General features: G+C 42.9%; 1 protein-coding gene across 2 annotated transcripts in view; it reads left to right on the top strand.

Moving 5' to 3' along the window:
* LOC110521786 (rho GTPase-activating protein SYDE2) overlaps positions 1–8951 on the top strand; it is a 74751-nt gene extending 65800 nt beyond the window's left edge. For both annotated transcript variants that reach the window (XM_036968810.1, XM_021599651.2), the window contains exon 7: positions 6179–8951. In XM_036968810.1, coding sequence (XP_036824705.1) covers positions 6179–6933 — 755 coding nt within the window. In that variant the 3' untranslated portion in view covers positions 6934–8951. The remainder of the gene's footprint in view (positions 1–6178) is intronic.
* Positions 8952–17199: the final 8248 nt, after the last annotated feature.

Below are 17199 nucleotides of genomic sequence, written 5' to 3'. Positions count from 1 at the left end.
CTGTGAGAGACGGAATCTAAAACAAAAATCCAGAAAATCACGTATGATTTTTAAGTAATTCATTTGCTTTTTATTGCATGACATAAGTATTTGATACATCAGAAAAGCAGAACTTAATATTTGGTACAGAAACCTTTGTTTGCAATTAGAGATCATGCATTTCCTGTAGTTCTTGACCAGGTTTGCACACACTGCAGCAGGGATTTTGGGCCACTCCTCCAAACAGACCTTCTCCAGATCCTTCAGATTTCAGGGCTTTCAGCTCCCTCCAAAGATTTTCTATTGGGTTCAGGTCTGGAGACTGGCTAGGTCACTCCAGGACCTTTAGATGCTTCTTACGGAGCCACTCCTTAGTTGCCCTGGCTGTGTGTTTCGGATCATTGTCACGCTGGAAGACCCAGCCACGACCCATCTTCAATGCTCTTACTGAGGGAAGGAGGTTGTTGGCCAAGATCTCGCGATACATGGCGCCATCCATCCTCCCCTCAATACGGTGCAGTCGTCCTGTCCCCTTTGCAGAAAAGCATCCCCAAAGAATGATGTTTCCACCTCCATGCTTCACGGTTGGGATGGTGTTCTTGGTGTTATACTCATCCTTCTTCCTCCAAACATGGCGAGTGGAGTTTAGACCAAAAAGCTCTATTTTTGTCTCATCAGACCACATGACCTTCTCCCATTCCTCCTCTGGATCATCCAGATGGTCATTGGCAAACTTCAGACAGGCCTGGACATGTGCTGGCTTGAGCAGGGGGACCTTGCGTGCGCTGCAGGATTTTAATCCATGACGGCGTAGTGTGTTACTAATGGTTTTCTTTGACTGTGGTCCCAGCTCTCTTCAGGTCATTGACCAGGTCCTGCCGTGTAGTTCTGGGCTGATCCCTCACCTTCCTCATAATCATTGATGCCCCACGAGGTGAGATCTTCCATGGAGCCCCAGAACGAGGGTAATCTTGAACTTCTTCCATTTTCTAATAATTGCGCCAACAGTTGTTGCCTTCTCACCAAGCTGCTTGCCTATTGTCCTGTAGCCCATCCCAGTCTTGTGCAGGTCTACAATTTTATCGCTGATGTCCTTACACAGCTCTCTGGTCTTGGCCATTGTGGAGAGGTTGGAGTCTGTTTGATTGAGTGTGTGGACAGGTGTCTTTTATACAGGTAACAAGTTCAAATAGGTGCAGTTAATACAGATAATGAGTGAAGAACAGGAGGGCTTCTTAAAGAAAAACTAACAGGACTGTGAGAGCCGGAATTCTTACTGGTTGGTAGGTGATCAAATACTTATGTCATGAAATAAAATGCAAATGAATTACTTAAAAATCATACAATGTGAATTTCTGGATTTTATTTTAATTCTGCCTCTCACAGTTGAAGTGTACCTATGATAAGAATTACAGACCTCTACATGCTTTGTAAGTAGGAAAACCTGCAAAATCAGCAGGTTATCAAATACTTGTTCTCCCCACTGTAAGTATTTGTTCAGCACTTTTGAAATGTAATTCTGAACATGGGTCGTTCTTACAGTATTCTCCCTGTACACCAAGTCAGAACCATATGATAAATAAAGGGGGCGTATAAGCAGACAATGAAAGCCCTTATAGTATTTGATTACATTTCTCTAAAACAGGCGAGGCTACATGGGTACCACCAAGTCAGAACAGTATTCAAAATTAAGAGGGGGAAAAGGGACCAAATTATTAGGGTGAGGCACATGGGCTATTAACAACTTACTACACAACATACACTTAGTATTACTTTCTTAGCTACGGTATACATATCTCCCTGTCATACTATCCAGGTCTGTGCCAAAACGATTTGAGCTTCTACTTTTAAATATTCACCTTTCCAGAGACAAGTCTCTCACCGTTGCCACTTGCTATAGACCACCTTCTGCCCCCAGCTGTGCCCTGGACACCATATGTGAATTGATTCCCCCCCATCTATTGTCAGAGCTCATACTGTTAGGTGACCTAAACTGGGGCATGCTTAACATTGCGGCCGTCCTACATCTAAGCTAGATGCCATCAATCTCACACAAATTATCAATGAACCTACCAGGTACAACCCCAAATCCGTAAACACGGGCACCCTCATAGATATCATCCTAACCAACCTGCCCTCCAAATACCTCTGCTGTCTTCAACCAGGATCTCAGCGATCACTGCCTCATTGCCTGCATCCGTAATAGGTCTGCGGTCAAACGACCACCCCTCATCACTGTCAAACGCTCCCTAAAACTCTTCAGCAAGCAGTCCTTTCTAAACGACCTGGCCCGGGTATCCTGGAAGGATATTGACCTCATTCCGTCAATAGAGGATGCCTGGTTATTCTTTAAAAGTGCTTTCCTCACCATCTTAAATAAGCATGCCCATTCAAAAAATGTAGAACCAGGAACAGATATAGACCTTGCTTCACTCCAGACCTGACTGCCCTTGACCAGCACAAAAACATCCTTTGGTGTACTGCATTAGCATGGAATAGCCCCGCGATATGCAACTTTACAACGAAGTTAGAAAAGCAAAGGCTAGCTTTTTCAAACAGAAATTTGCATCCTGTAGAGCACCTGTAGAGCTCCTCCCAGCTAAGGTCTTCGAAAGCTAAGTTAACAAACGGATCACCAACCATTTAGATTCCCGCCGTACCTTCTCCGCTATGTAATCTGGTTTCCAAGCTGGTCATTGGTGCACCTCAGCCACGTTCAAGGTCCTGAACGATATCATAACCTCCATCGATAAGAGACATTACTGTGCAGCTGTATTCATCGACCTGGCAAAGGCTTTCGACTGTCAATCACCACATTCTTATCGGCAGACTCAACAGCCTTGGTTTCTCAAATGACTGCCTCGCCTGGCTCACCAACTACTTCTCTGATAGAGTTCAGTGTGTCAAATCGGAGGGCCTGATGTCCGGACCTCTGGGAGTCTCTATGGGGGTGCCACAGGGTTCAATTCTTGGGCTGACTCTTTTCTCTGTATACATCAATGATGTCGCTCTTGCTGCTGGTGATTTTCTGATACAACTCTACGCAGACGACACCAGTTTGTATACTTCTGGCCCTTATTTGGACACTGTGTTAACTAACCTCCAGATTAACTTCAATACCATACAACTCTCCTTCCGTGGCCTCCAACTGCTCTTAAATGCAAGTAAAACTAAGTGCATGCTCTTCAACCGATCGCTGCCCGCACCTGCCCGACCGTCCAGCATCACTACTCTGGACGGAACTGACTTAGAATATGTGGACAACTACAAATATCTAGGTGTCTGGTTAGATTGTAAACTCTACTTCCACTCACATTAAGCATCTCCAATCCAAAAATTAAATCTAGAATTGGCTTACTATTTCGCAACATAGCACCCTTCACTCATGCTGCCAAACATACCCTCGTAAAACTGACTATCCTAGCGATCCTTGACTTCGGTGATGTCATTTACAAAATAGCCTCCAACACTCTGCTCAGCAAATTGGATGCAGTCTATCACAGTGCCATCTGTTTTGTTACCAAAGCCCCATATACTACCCACCACTGCTCTCGTTGGCTGGCCCTCGCTTCATATTGGTCGCCAAACCCGCTGGCTCCAGGTCATCTATAAGTCTTTGCTAGGTAAAGCCCCGCCTTATCTCAGCTCACTGGTCACCATAGCAGCACCCACCTGCAGCATGTGCTCCAGCAGATATATTTCACTGTTCTCCCCCAAAGCCAATTCCTCCTTTGGCTGCCTTTCCTTCCAGTTCTCTGCTGCCAATGACTGGAACCAATTGCAAAAATCACTGAAACTGGAGACTCATATCTCCCCCTCTAACTTTAAGCACCAGCTGTCAGAGCAGCTCACAGATCACTGCACCTGTACATAGCCCATCTGTAAACTGCCCATCCAACTACCTCATCCCCATACTGTTATTTTTTCGCTCCTTTGCACCCCAGTATCTCTACAGGGGTATGATTTCCAACTTGTTGTGTAATGTTTATGTCTAATGGCCGATGAGCACCGATACGTTTTATTTATAATTTCTCTTAATTCTTCATCTTCATATGACAAGGATTAAAAACCATTTAGCAGTAGATTATCAACTTGATAAATGATGATGACTGCTAGCTTACAAGCTAAGATTTTGAAAGTATGATGTTGACATGATCAGTCCAATCAAAGCTACTGTAGACATAACGTGATTTGACATCATTTTACCTGTTGTCAATGACCTTGAGCCTTCTTGGATGAGCGCTTCTTATGTAACTCTATGGCAGCACCCAAAGGGCTTGAATTTTCAAGCTCTACCCTTAGATTTGGCGGTGAGGTAGTATCCCCATGAGTGACAGAACACTGAGCCAATCACGGTGCAACTAGAGAACATTACCCAATCATCGTGCAGCTAGAGAACGTTACCAACCCCTACGCTCCGTATTTTCCGCTGGCTGCCCCTCCACCACAGAAACCGGTAGGCTGAAACACCTGCATTTTGGAGCTGCCTTACTCAAGAAAGCAAAAAAAGAGACCAATTTTGTATGCAGCTTAATTAACTCAATGATTCTTTTTTTAAATTGCATTGCTTGCAAACTGATGTGACGTGTTAATTTCAAAATAACATGTGAAACAGACGCCACACCTTAGCTTAAAAGGTGGGGCTCAAAACAGGTTGACATGATCAGTCCAATCAAAGCTACTGTAGATATAACCTGATTTGACCTCATTTTATTTGTTGTCAATGACCTGCGCCACCTGCCCTGAATGACGGGTTGCCAGTGTGTGCGTGTGTGTGGGCTGATATGTGTATTACTGTATGTGATTGTCGGGCCTTGGAATTTGGTGTATTTCATGAGGAGGTGAAAATGTGCGTGTGACTCATTGGCTTTGGTGCATGCTGTGGTGTTTATTTTGTGGCCAGAGAGAGATCATTGGATATTTTTAACTGATCCCAGTACAGTGGGAGCAGCCCTGGATGTGGAAGTTTCCAGGAAGGTGTGTGGCAGGATGGGGTGGAGAGGAGTTCAGGGTTATTTCCTCAATGGGTTTGCAATGATTTAAAAGTATTATTCATACAGTATGATATCAGAACCAACGGTTGGCTCTACTGTACCACTGTGGGATTTGAGTACTTTACTTTCTTCCTCCTCCAGCATAAAGGAGATGTAAAAGTCAGGTCAAATGCAAAGGTGTTTTCCTGTAAACTGTCTGACTGACAGGTTGCTCTTGTTGCAGTGAGTGGACATTGTCTGTTTTACCTCTGAAATTTTTTTTTGTTTGTTTTTTGTTTTATTCCGCCACTGACTGTAGGAGGTATCTAAAGATGTACTGTCGGGACACAGTGTACTAGGTACACAGAGAGACCGACAGGAGGACAGGTAACTGGGAAGTGGTGGTTGGAGTGCTCAGTGTTCTTCTCATTAGATCAGACATGCTCATATCATGTGATCCCACCCTCCTCCTTCTTCACCCCAAAGCAGGGATGTGTGTTGAGTTAGATGTGATTTGTACCTAATATTTGAAGACTAAGTTAAAAAGTAGTAGAGTGTGTTGGAGTGGATTTAGCATGTCGGAAATACCACTTTTAGATCCTGAATTTAACTCCAGGAGGACCTTGTGTGTACAGTGTGCTTAAAACATTTCAATTGAGGGCCTCCCGAGTGGCGCAGTGGTCTAAGGCACTACATCGCAGTGCTAACTGTGCCACTAGAGATCCTGGTTCGAGCTCTGTCTCAGCTGGGCTCGACCTTGAGACCAATGGGGTGGCGCACAATTGGCCCAGCATCGTTAGGTGAGGGTTCGGCTGGCAGGGATGTTCTTGTCCCATTGAGCTCTAGCAACTCCTGTGACGGACCGAGCGCATGCACATTGACACGGTCGCCAGGTGTTTTCTCGGACACATTGGTGTGGCTGGCTTCTGGGTTAAGAAGCTTGGTTGGGTCGCGTTTCGGGGGACGCACGGCTCTCAACCTTCGCCTCTCCTGAGTCCGTATGGGAGTTGCAGCGATGAGACAAGACTGTAACTACCAATTGGATACCACGAAATTGGGGCGAAAAAGGGGTCATTCAGATTTATTTTTAAATAAACATTTTAAATAAGAATATTGGATTTGAGTAATTGGTTTACACCAACAATGCTTGAAGTGCATGTGCCATACACCAGGAATTGTCACTGACTGAATAGCTTCCTGTTTACTCTTTCTATCTCTCCTTCCAGTGATGGACCCACGTGACAAGACCTCGTCCCCCATCCCAGGGCCCCCCGGCCCAGCCGACCAGCTGGCCGTTCCCCCCCTGCGTCGGAGGAAGGAGCGCCCCCAGGTGCTGACCTTGAGCGATGCAGAGATGGCCGGGGTGCTGCGGCCCAGGCCGGGCCGTCTGGACAGCCCTAGCAACCGTTACGCCGGGGACTGGAGCCGCTGTGGACAGAGCTACTTCCCCCCTCCTCGGTCCTGGGAGGAAAATGACTATGCTGATGTTCCTTCTGAGGATATGGAGGTCACTGAAGAGGAACTAGAGGGGGTAGAGGACAAGGGACAGGAAGGAGGAGAGGAGCAGAGACAGGAATGGTTACTGGACAGGGGACAGGCAGAGCCAGCCACAGCCGAACAGGAGCCCTCATTACCCGAGGAGGTGATGGAAGGACCTGTAGAAGTGGAGAAAGAGGAGAGGGAAGCAGAGGAGAGGGAAGCAGAGGAGAGGGAAGCAGAGAGGAGAGTGGAGGAGCGTGATGGCTCCAGTGGTGGTCAGCCGTCAGACAACAGGGTGTGTGATGATGATGATGATGATAAGCGCATCCTGCCCCTCCACCTCCCCAAAGAGCACACATACCAGGCCTACATGAAGATCCAGGACATCAGCCCCGTGCTCAGCAACAAGGTCAACCTGCGAGACCTGCAGGAGAGCATCGACACGCTTATAGGCAACCTGGAGAGAGAACTCAACAAGAACAAGCTCAACGTCGGCTACTGACTCAACACACATACAGCTCAACAGGCTACTGACTCAAACGCGTGCCCCCAATTGGGGGGGGGGGGGGGGGGGGCTTAACTATTCTAGGAGCTCAAGACTCGAGTTGTTGGGGTTCAGGAATTGGCCCCAGGGTTGCCGTGGTGAATCCATGACGACACAGTGGCGTGTGCACCAACAGTATTGTGTGTTCCTGGTGTTTAGAACTCTGGTGTGTGATTGGCTGGACACCTCATTTAGCACCTACCCGCAATACATTCCGTGATGTTTCATTAATGTTTTGTTTTTGTTGACTATGTTCCTGTCCGGTTGTGTGTTTGTTTTTGCCTCTCTTCTTATTAGAAGAACCCATTGACCCCCAGGGGTGTAAACAGTGCCTTATTTGTGTGAAGGTTGGACTTTAAGGCAGGGGACAGCTTTTCTATTGAGGTACGATTATGATGTACAACAATGCACTTGTGAGGCAGGCTTTATTGTATAGAAGATGACGTTTAGGTACAGTATATGGTACACGCGGTATGGCTGGCTATGGACTGGGAGGAAAGCCACCAGCTAGCGGCTAGCCCACTGAACCCCCCCTCCTCCTGGGGCACGAGGACACCCCTGCTGGGCTCTGTCGAATGGGCAGATGGAGCCTGGGATAGACCCACAGACCCTATCATGTACAAAGTCACAGACATAGCTGCTTGAATACGATGGATATACACATATAAATGAGGAAATACGGGTGATAAGTGTCTCTCTACTTGCTAGAACATGCAGAGTAGCTAATCTGAAGCAAATTAAAGAGGGATAGAAAAATTGTTTTATGTATTTGAAAAAATAAGTGTATATGATGACATTGCTGTCTGTTTTTCTTTCATTACCTTCTCCCCAACCTCCTACGTGATCTAGAAACAGACAGTGATCACTTGCGGGTTTAAAGAGCAAAAGCCAAATGTGGTAAACTTATGTACTTATGTACTGCCTGAAGAACAGCAGTTCCCATGTTTCATAGAAACAGTTAGTTTGAAAAGGGCTACAGCGAGGGCTATGGGAGTCCGCTACCTAAATACATAGAAGCAAGTTTTCAGCAATCCAGGGATTCAGAATGACCAGTATTTAACAAATGTATATCAATGTTTTGAGTATATTTTTTACAGCTAATATAAATTTCCATACAGGCATATTTAAATGCTCTCCATTACCTTGTAGTATGGATCTATAGATAGTAACTGTCTCAGACTATATGTTGTGTTGCTTTGTTTCCTCCCCCATGCTATCTGTACACTTCTTAAAACGTGCTGGACTAATGGTACAATTTAAGCTGTAAAATAAATTAGATAGAAATATGTTCTTGCAGGATAAGAGATATTGCTATTTTTTTTTTTAGTTTTTTTTTTTTAATTGTACATATTTGCCATCTGTTTTTGTTCACAGGTTAGTCTGAGCTGTGTGTATATATGTGTTTTAAAAAGGTACTGGTGGGGATTGTTGCATGGTCAATAGCTTTATTACTGACATAAACAAGTATATTTCCCATCTCCCGAGATTACCATAAATGTGTACATACAGAGATTATTTAAAATGTGTTCCTATGCCACTTTGTCATCCATTTGGCAGCTGCTCATGCACACAGCCTAACAACAAGGTTGTTCAAACTGACATTAAATTCAAATAATAAAACATGGCAGTGCAGTCGTTTCTGATGGTGAAACTATCCAGTGTCAAGCTGTGGTTGTGTCCGAAATGACACCATATTCCCTACATAGGGCTTTGTTCAAAAGTAGTGCACTATAAGCCCTTACATAAGTATGTTTTTCTGGTTGAAATTCTGGTCTGGCACTGGTTCCTTACCTCCAGGCATGGATGGCGTCTGGACTGGAGGTTCAGTTTGAAAGGTTCAGCAGAGTGCCAGTAGAGTCTAACAGCTGTTTATCACTCACAGGTGACTAAGCTCGTCAAGCATCATCTCTGTCTCTTTTCTTCTTTGTACTGATCTTGAGAAATGTGTGGTCATATTAAATTATATATTTCATGTGTCTTTGAGTCTTTCTGGTTACAACATTTATTCCATTTGATTTCAATCTTCTGAATCTTCTGAGGCCAAATGATTGCCCTGTTGAGAGTAAAGTAAAACGTCCCAAGTGAAACAGTGAAGCGTTCCATTTCGAGATGCATGTGTCTGTTATACATAATTTTGCTATTCACTTTTGAGCATTTATTACAATGGCATAACACTAAAATAACAGTCAATTTTGGATCTTAGTTACTACTGTGTTTCTTCCGGAAATCCATTGTGATTTCGATGTTGAGTTCTGCAGGAATTGTGGTTAATCTATTTTCGCTAACAGTTGGAGCAAAGCAATAAATCACAAGAAAGAAGAGAAAAGTTCCTGGCTTCTTCCAAATGGTTTTGGGAATTGCCCTAGTACTCTGTGGGAATCTCCCGGTGCACGGCCCTGCTTCTGGGACATTCCCAAAAGACAGCCCTCATCTTAGTAGCCCTGTTAAGTGGCCCATCCCAAGTGGTAACATTACAATTATAGACACCTTCAGCTGTGAGTGAACAGAGAACTAGATGATCCAGAGGAATTTGAGCTGTAAATGGTTTTGTAACGTTTTTCGTGTGATGGACGTTCGTGTGGCATTACAGTGAAACTTCAGGGTACAGAGTTTACCGCACCGGTGACTGTAGTACTTCTGTTGACTGTGGGTATGCTTTTTATCACCCTGTGAAAAAATCTATAATTCTCCCAGGGCTTTTGATTCAGTCTAAATCTAGATTGGCTTGCTCTAAAAGGGCTGAAATGTCAAAGTTCTCAGAGAATTTCAAGTTGTATATCAGCCAGTTCTGCTTACCAAAAGTGGCCCACTAGGCAACTTGCATTCCACGCCAGGCTTGGTTCATCCCACAGTGCCAGTTCTGCTTACCAAAAGCGGCCTACTAGCAGTAGCATAACGTAGTTTCAAAAGGTCGAAGTTCGCCTCCATAAAATATCATCCAATTTCATGAACATCTTCATGAAATTTGATGATATTTGGATTATATTTTAGGGAGGCGAACTTTGACCTTTTGATGACCGAAGTATGATTTTTTTTCTTCTACATTGATAAAGTTTGATCATAAAGTTACTAGTCCCCTCCCCCATGTCAAACACTTGCATTCAGGAGGCGGGATTATTAAGGGGATAGGGTGACATCACCCTCTCATTTTAATACACCGATGGTAACATGATATTATCTCATTTAAATAAGTACCGCCTTGTAACCAACATCTGAGAAGCCATGTTTGGGGGGCATGGTTTATATAGCTACTCTACTAGTGCCAAAATTTGACTGTGGGTGTCAGCAAATAAAATGTTTACGCTATTCATATATGGAAAACACTCGCATCTTCCCTTTGATCTTTGTCTGGTGTTAGATAGTTACGGGCTAGCTAGGTCTTCAGCCAGCATGGAACAAAAGGAGGGGAAAGATCATTCAAAACTGACCCAGTTGTCATGTCAACACTTCCGTCAGTGATGATGTAAAATGCATGTCAAAAGGAAGATTATTTTTTTTTAAATGGAGCTATGTTTCCATCCAATTGGTGACAGATTTTCATGTCAATGTTCTAAAATCCACATAACTGATCATAATCAGTAAGTGATGACGTAGAACTTTTTTGCTTAAGTTTTCATGTACCGAATAAAGTCCAATAATGTTTCCAACTATACTGATAGTTGTGTCACAAATACGGTTGTGTTAAATAGGAAATGTGCCTATATTGGCACTCCAATATGTCCCATAAACATCACAAATGGTCCCTTTGTTCGATTAATTCCGTCATTATATCTCTAAAATGTCCATTTATTTGGCAAGTTTGATCCAGAAAAACACCGGTTCCAACTCGCGCAACATGACTACAATAGATCAAATAAATTACCTGTCATCTTTGTCCAAACATTTCAAACAACTTTTCTAATACAATCAGGTATTTAACGTAAATAAGTTAATTTAAGAGGGGATAAACTGCGTTCAATAGCGGATAAAAACTAAGTGGAGCGAGCTTTCAGGTCATGCGCCCCAACCACATCAGTACACTAGACTCGACCCTCGTTCTGAACAGCCCTTCTTCATTTCTCAAAGGAAAAACCTCAACCAATTTCTAAAGACTGTTGACATCCAGTGGAAGCAATAGGAACTGCAAGCAAGTACCTTAGAAATCTAGATCCACATAGAAAACCCATTGAAAATAGTGACCTCAAAAAAAAAATCCTGGATGGTTTGTCCTCTGGGTTTTGCCTGCCGACTAAGTTGTGTTATACTCTGACATCATTCAAACAGTTTTAGAAACTTTAGTGTTTTTTCTATCAAAATCTACTAATCATATGCATATCCTTGCTTCTGGGCCTGAGTAGCAGGCAGTTTACTTTGGGTATGCTTTTTCATCCGGACGTGAAAATACCACCCCCTAGCCTGGAGAGGATATGTACATTTTTCAAAACAGTAGTCAAGCATCAATTAGCCGGTCACCACAATAAAACCCTCAACATTTATTGGAAAGGATTATCAAGCTCATACCGTGCACTTTCACCATCCTGTGAAGTTCAGCATAACTTATTTCATCTGTAGTCTAATAAAACTGCATGGTTTCCCAAGTCGTAGTGGGAGGAGCACGCACCATGTCATCGCGTGATGCCAATTTGTTTGCATTTCTATCCCTCCAAAAACATTATGGGTGATATTTTAGTCACTCAAAAGCCTATTTTACATGGGGATCAGAATGACTGTTCGGGATCTTTAATACAGTGCTCCATATGCAAAATCTTAAATGAAACAAATTGTGTACATGGAAAATATTGTTGAAAGATTGCATACACGTTAGTGATAGCTAGATAACCAACTCAGACAATGTCGCACCTTTGATACAGGAGAACGGACTGAAAACAAGCAACACCCAACATGACGGAGCGTAAACAAGGAGAACCAATCTCCAAAAGAAAAAACAATGTCTCAACAAACAGATCATTTATGCTTTTCACCACTGGGAATGGTAAGGGTGGAAAATGATCTGTTAAAATTGATAAATAGCAAACTGGGCATACTTGAATTAGTCAGTAAAGATAAAGGAGTTGAAGGCGAACCTCAAAAGAAACAAACAAGCTAAAAGGGACAGTCAATAAGATTGAAATGGACATTAATGAACTTAAAGAGAATATCTTTCTGAGAGAAGCCTTCCTTGACCAGTTCTATGAGATTAAACCTGGTACTTAATGGAATCCAAGAAAAATATGGCGAAGTTCTTGAAAATGTTGTGAAGGAATTCTTTCTTACCATGCTTCAAATCCCACGCGAAGCGGTCGACAAAATCCAACTCGAACGTGTACACCGTTTCGAACACAGGACAGAGAAATAAGCGCTCAACCATTTCCAAATGAGCTTAGGAATAAGGAAACACCCTCACTTTGCTGATGCTCAACACAGGGGCCCCACATGGAAACCTGGCACCATCCCTACGGTGAAGCATGGTGGTGGCAGCATCATGCTGAGGGGATGTTTATCAGAAGCAAGGACTGGTAGAATAGTCAGGATTTAGGGAATGATGAACGGCGCAAAGAACAGAGAGACCCTTAATTAAATCCTGCTTCAGAGTGCTCAGGACCTCAGACTGGGGTGAAGGTTCACCTTCCAACAGCACAACGACCCTAAGCACACAGCCAATAAAACGCAGGAGTGGCTTCAGGAAAAGTCTCTGAATGTCCTTGAGTAGCCCAAGCACGGACTTGGAGACCTGAAAATAGCTGTAGAGCTAGAGGATCTGCAGAGCTAGAGGATCTGCAGAGATGAATGGGGAAAAACTGCCCAAATACAGGTGTGCCACGCTAGTAGCGTCATACCCACGATGACTTGAGGTGCTTCAAAGGTGCTTCAACAAAAGTAATGAGTAAAGATTCTGAATACTTACAGAAATGTCTTGTTAACTATAGTTTTGGCAAGTCAGTTAGGACATCTACTTTGTGCGTGACAAGTAATTTTTCCAACAATTGTTTATAGACAGATTATTTCACTATCACAATTCCAGTGGGTCAGAAGTTTACACACACTAAATTGACTGTGCCTTCAAACAGCTTGGATATTCCAGAAAATGATGTCATGGCTTTAGAAGCTTCTGATAAGCTAATTGACATAATTTGAGTCAATTGGAGGTGTACCTGTGGATATATTTCAAGGCCTACCTTTAAACTCAGTGCCTCTTTGCATCATGGGAAAATCAAAAGTAGTCAGCCAATACCTTTTCTTTAAAGACATCCACAGGTCTGGTTCATCCTTGGGAGCAATTTCCAAACACCTGAAGGTACCATGTTCATCTGTACAAACAATAGTACACAAGTATAAACACCATAGGACCACGTAGCCGCCACACCACTCAGAAAGGAGACGTGTTCGGTCTAGAGATTAACGTATTTTGGTGCGAAAAGTGCAAATCAATCCCAGAACGGCAAAAGACCTTGTGAAGATGCTGGAGGAAACAGGTACAAAAGTATCTATATCCACAGTAAAACAAGTCCTATATCGAAATAACCTGAAAGGCCACTCAGCAAGGAAAAAGCCACTGCTCCAAAATCTCCATAAAAGTCCAGACTACGGTTTGCAACTGCAGATGTGGACAAAGATTGCACTTTTTGGAGAAATGTCCTCTGGTCTAATGAAACCAACATAAAAAAATGTTTGGCCATCACGACCAAATCAAAGCAAAGTTTATTTGTCACGTGCCCAGAGTACAACAGGTGTAGACTTAGTGAAATGCTCACTTACAGGCTCAAACCAATAGTGCAAAAAAGGTATTAAGTGAACAATAGGTAAGTAAAGAAATAAAAACAGTAAAAAGACATTGAAAAATACCAGTAGCGAGCCTATATACAGTAGCGAGGCTACATACAGACGCCGGTTAGTCGTGCTGATTGAGGTAGTATGTACATGTTGATATGGTTAAAGTGACTATGCATATATGATGCAGTGGAGCAGTAGTGTCAAAGAGGGGTTGGTGGGTGGTGTTGGGACACAATGCAGATAGCCCGGTTAGCCAATGTGCGGGAGCACTGGTTGGTTGGGCCAATTGAGGTAGTATGGACATTAATGTATGACTATGCATATATGATAAACAGAGTAGCAGCAGCATAAAAGAGGGGTTGGGGGGGGGGGGGGGAGGCACACAATGCAAATAGTCCGGGTAGCCATTTGGTTACCTGTTCAGAAGTCTTATGGCTTGGGGGTAAAAACTGTTGAGAAACCTTTGTCCTAGACTTGGCACTCCGGTACCGCTTGTTATGTTTGGAGGAAAAGGGGGATGCTTGCAAGCCGAAGAACACCAACCCAACCATGAAGCACATGGGGTGGCAGCATCATGTTGTGGGGGTGCTTTGCTGCAGGGACAGGTGCACAAAATAGATGTCAAAAAATAGATTCCTCATGAGGAGGAAAATGTGCAAATATTGAAGCAACATCAAGACATCAGTTTTAAAGTTTTAAAGTTTTAAAGCTTGGTCACAAATGGGTCTTCCAAGTGGACAATGACCCCAAGCATACTTCCAAAGTTGTGGCAAAAGTGCTTAAGGACAACAAAGTCAAGGTATTGGAGTGGCCATCACAAAGCCCTGACCTCAATCCTATAGAAAATTTGTGGGTGGAACTGAAAAAGTGTGCGAGCAAGGAGGCCTACAAACCTGACTCAGTTACACCAGCTCTGTCAGGAGGAATGGGCCAAAGTTCACCCAACTTATTGTGGGAAGCTTGTGGAAGGCTACCCGAAACATTTGACCCAAGTTAAACAATTTAAAGACAATGCTAACAAATACTAATAGAGTGTATGTAAACTTCTGACCCATTGGGAATGTGATGAAAGAAAAAAAAGCTGATCCTAACTGACCTAAGACAGGGAACTTTTATGAGGATTTAAGGTCAGGAATTGTGAAAAACTGAGTTTAATGTATTTGGCTATGGTGTATGTAAAATTCCGACTTCAACTGTATGTAAATTTGATATTAAATGTTTTTATTTTGAATAAATTTACAACAATTTCTAAAAACCTGTTTTTGCTTTGTCATTATGGGGTATTGTGTGTAGACTGATGAGGGAAAAACAATTTCATCAATTTTAGAGTAAGGCTGTAATGTAACAACCAAGGGGTCTGAATACTTTCTGAATGCACTATATTCGTGTATATATTTACAAATATTGGACATGATGCAGACAATAACATAAATGTAAGCTACAATATTGAAGCTGATCTACCCCCCCAAATTGTTTTTTTAAATAATCAGCCTGCAGTAGAGCATGCTGGGAATTATGATAATTGTAAGATTGTGCCTAACTTCTTCAGACATTTTTTTATAAATCAGGGCAAAAATGTTGCTGTGTCAGCTCCGCATTAGCTTAAAATGGTTACCTCATTCAGATAACGAGTAAATCTACCTTGTTTCGTATTCCGCCTGCTGGCTGGCTGAGACTCAATCCAGACTGTCAGTTGTCACTTCACTTTTAAGAGCATGAGGGCGAGGGCGTGTGGCCGCAGCATAGATGCATAAACACTTCGGATCCGCAATGTGATTGGTCAATAATCTAACACATGTAGGGTGTATTCAGCTTTTAACACATTAATTGCAGGAATTGACACAAAACATTAATACAAATCATGTTGTGCCAATGCAGTGGTTGTGTTAAAAGTAACACAGCAAGTGTCATCCCTAAACAGATACACAGATGTGTTAAAAAAAAACTGTTACGAATCCTTTAGGATGCAAATCCTCATGCAAATTATACTAGTGAAAAGGAACAGTGAGAACAAAAAACAGACAACTTAAATCTACCGTCAAACACTCAGGATTTATTTTTAAAACACACGGTAAAGGGGGGCGGGAAAAAGGGGCGGAGCTTGACCCAAGGAAATAAACAAATATCCAAAAAACACCCCTAAATTAGACTAGCCTGCTTCAATACAGCGAACTACCTAACCAAAAAAATACAGCGGGTGGTCCACCCAGTTCTAACTAGGGTATTTAGACATACAAGTATTCCTACGTGTAATGTAGGCCCATGGGCAACTTGGCTTGGTACCCCCTTTTCCCACCATCAACAAAAAGTGTCAACCACCATAACAAAACAATACTCACAGGATAACAGACAAAGTGACATGTCGTTGCAAAAACAAAAGAGAGATCTCTGCATACAAAGAGAGAGGGAGAGAGACCTGGGGAAAACAACTGAATGGGTTTTTAAACCAAGGGAAAGGGGATGTGATTGGGAATTGGAAACAGGAGGAGGTGTGTCTTCAGATTGATGACTGATTGGGGAATGATGATTGCCTTCCCTGTAACTGTCATTTCCTATAATAAAACTCATAAAGAATTACCTAGGAAGCATTAGGCTCTTGGTCTAATATGCACTTTGGAAGACCTGAGTAAGCTCCACTCACTGCACTGGCGTCGTCGTAGTCTTGACCACGGCATTTGTTCACCGATATCCTCTTACTTTCAATCAGTTACATATTTTTTGGGGGTCACATTCCTGAAGCCCAAGAAACAAACACGTATCTTCCTAATACAAAACGTTTATGAATGAAAAAATAGACGTATGACAGGCACATGATTACCCAGAGCTGTGAGAGTGTACGGTACTGCATGCCAGTGCACTCTAGGCGGCTCGCATTCCACGCCACTTTTATTTACAGGGCCAGTGATCAGTTATGTATATTCTCAGAAGTCTAGAATATGATTATTAAACATTGCATTAAGTATTATTTACGAAGAAAATAAGTAGCATTTACAAAGAAAATTGATTTACATATTAAAATCTCTCTCTGTCACCTGTCACTGCTCAGAGATGCAGAACTGGTGATCCCGCAGTTCCAGTTCGGCTTACCAAAAGTTGGTCAGTGGTCGCCTCAGTCTATTCTAAGAAGTCTAGAATAGGATTGCATGAAATCAAATCAAAGTTTATTGGTCACGTACACAGTTTAGCAGATGCTATAGCGTGTGCAGCGAAATGTTTATGTTACTAGTACGTTGACCACCAAGTCAAGGAGAAGTTTGCATTACTTAAAATGTTTATGTGGTACTGACTCAAACCTAAAGATGAAGTCACATCTACTCTATTTTTTGAAGTTATGATAACGTTTTTTTCCCAGCATGTTCTACTGCAGGTCGTGCACCTGGCGACTGTGCACTGCGCCCGGCCTGCCACAGGAGTCGCTAGTCCTACGATTAGACAAGGATATCCCTACCGGCCAAACACTCCCTAACCCTGGAC

The sequence above is a fragment of the Oncorhynchus mykiss genome, chromosome 30, assembly GCF_013265735.2.
Source record: "Oncorhynchus mykiss isolate Arlee chromosome 30, USDA_OmykA_1.1, whole genome shotgun sequence".
In the NCBI taxonomy this organism is placed as follows: domain Eukaryota; kingdom Metazoa; phylum Chordata; class Actinopteri; order Salmoniformes; family Salmonidae; genus Oncorhynchus; species Oncorhynchus mykiss.
This window is presented reverse-complemented; position numbering and strand designations above follow the sequence as displayed.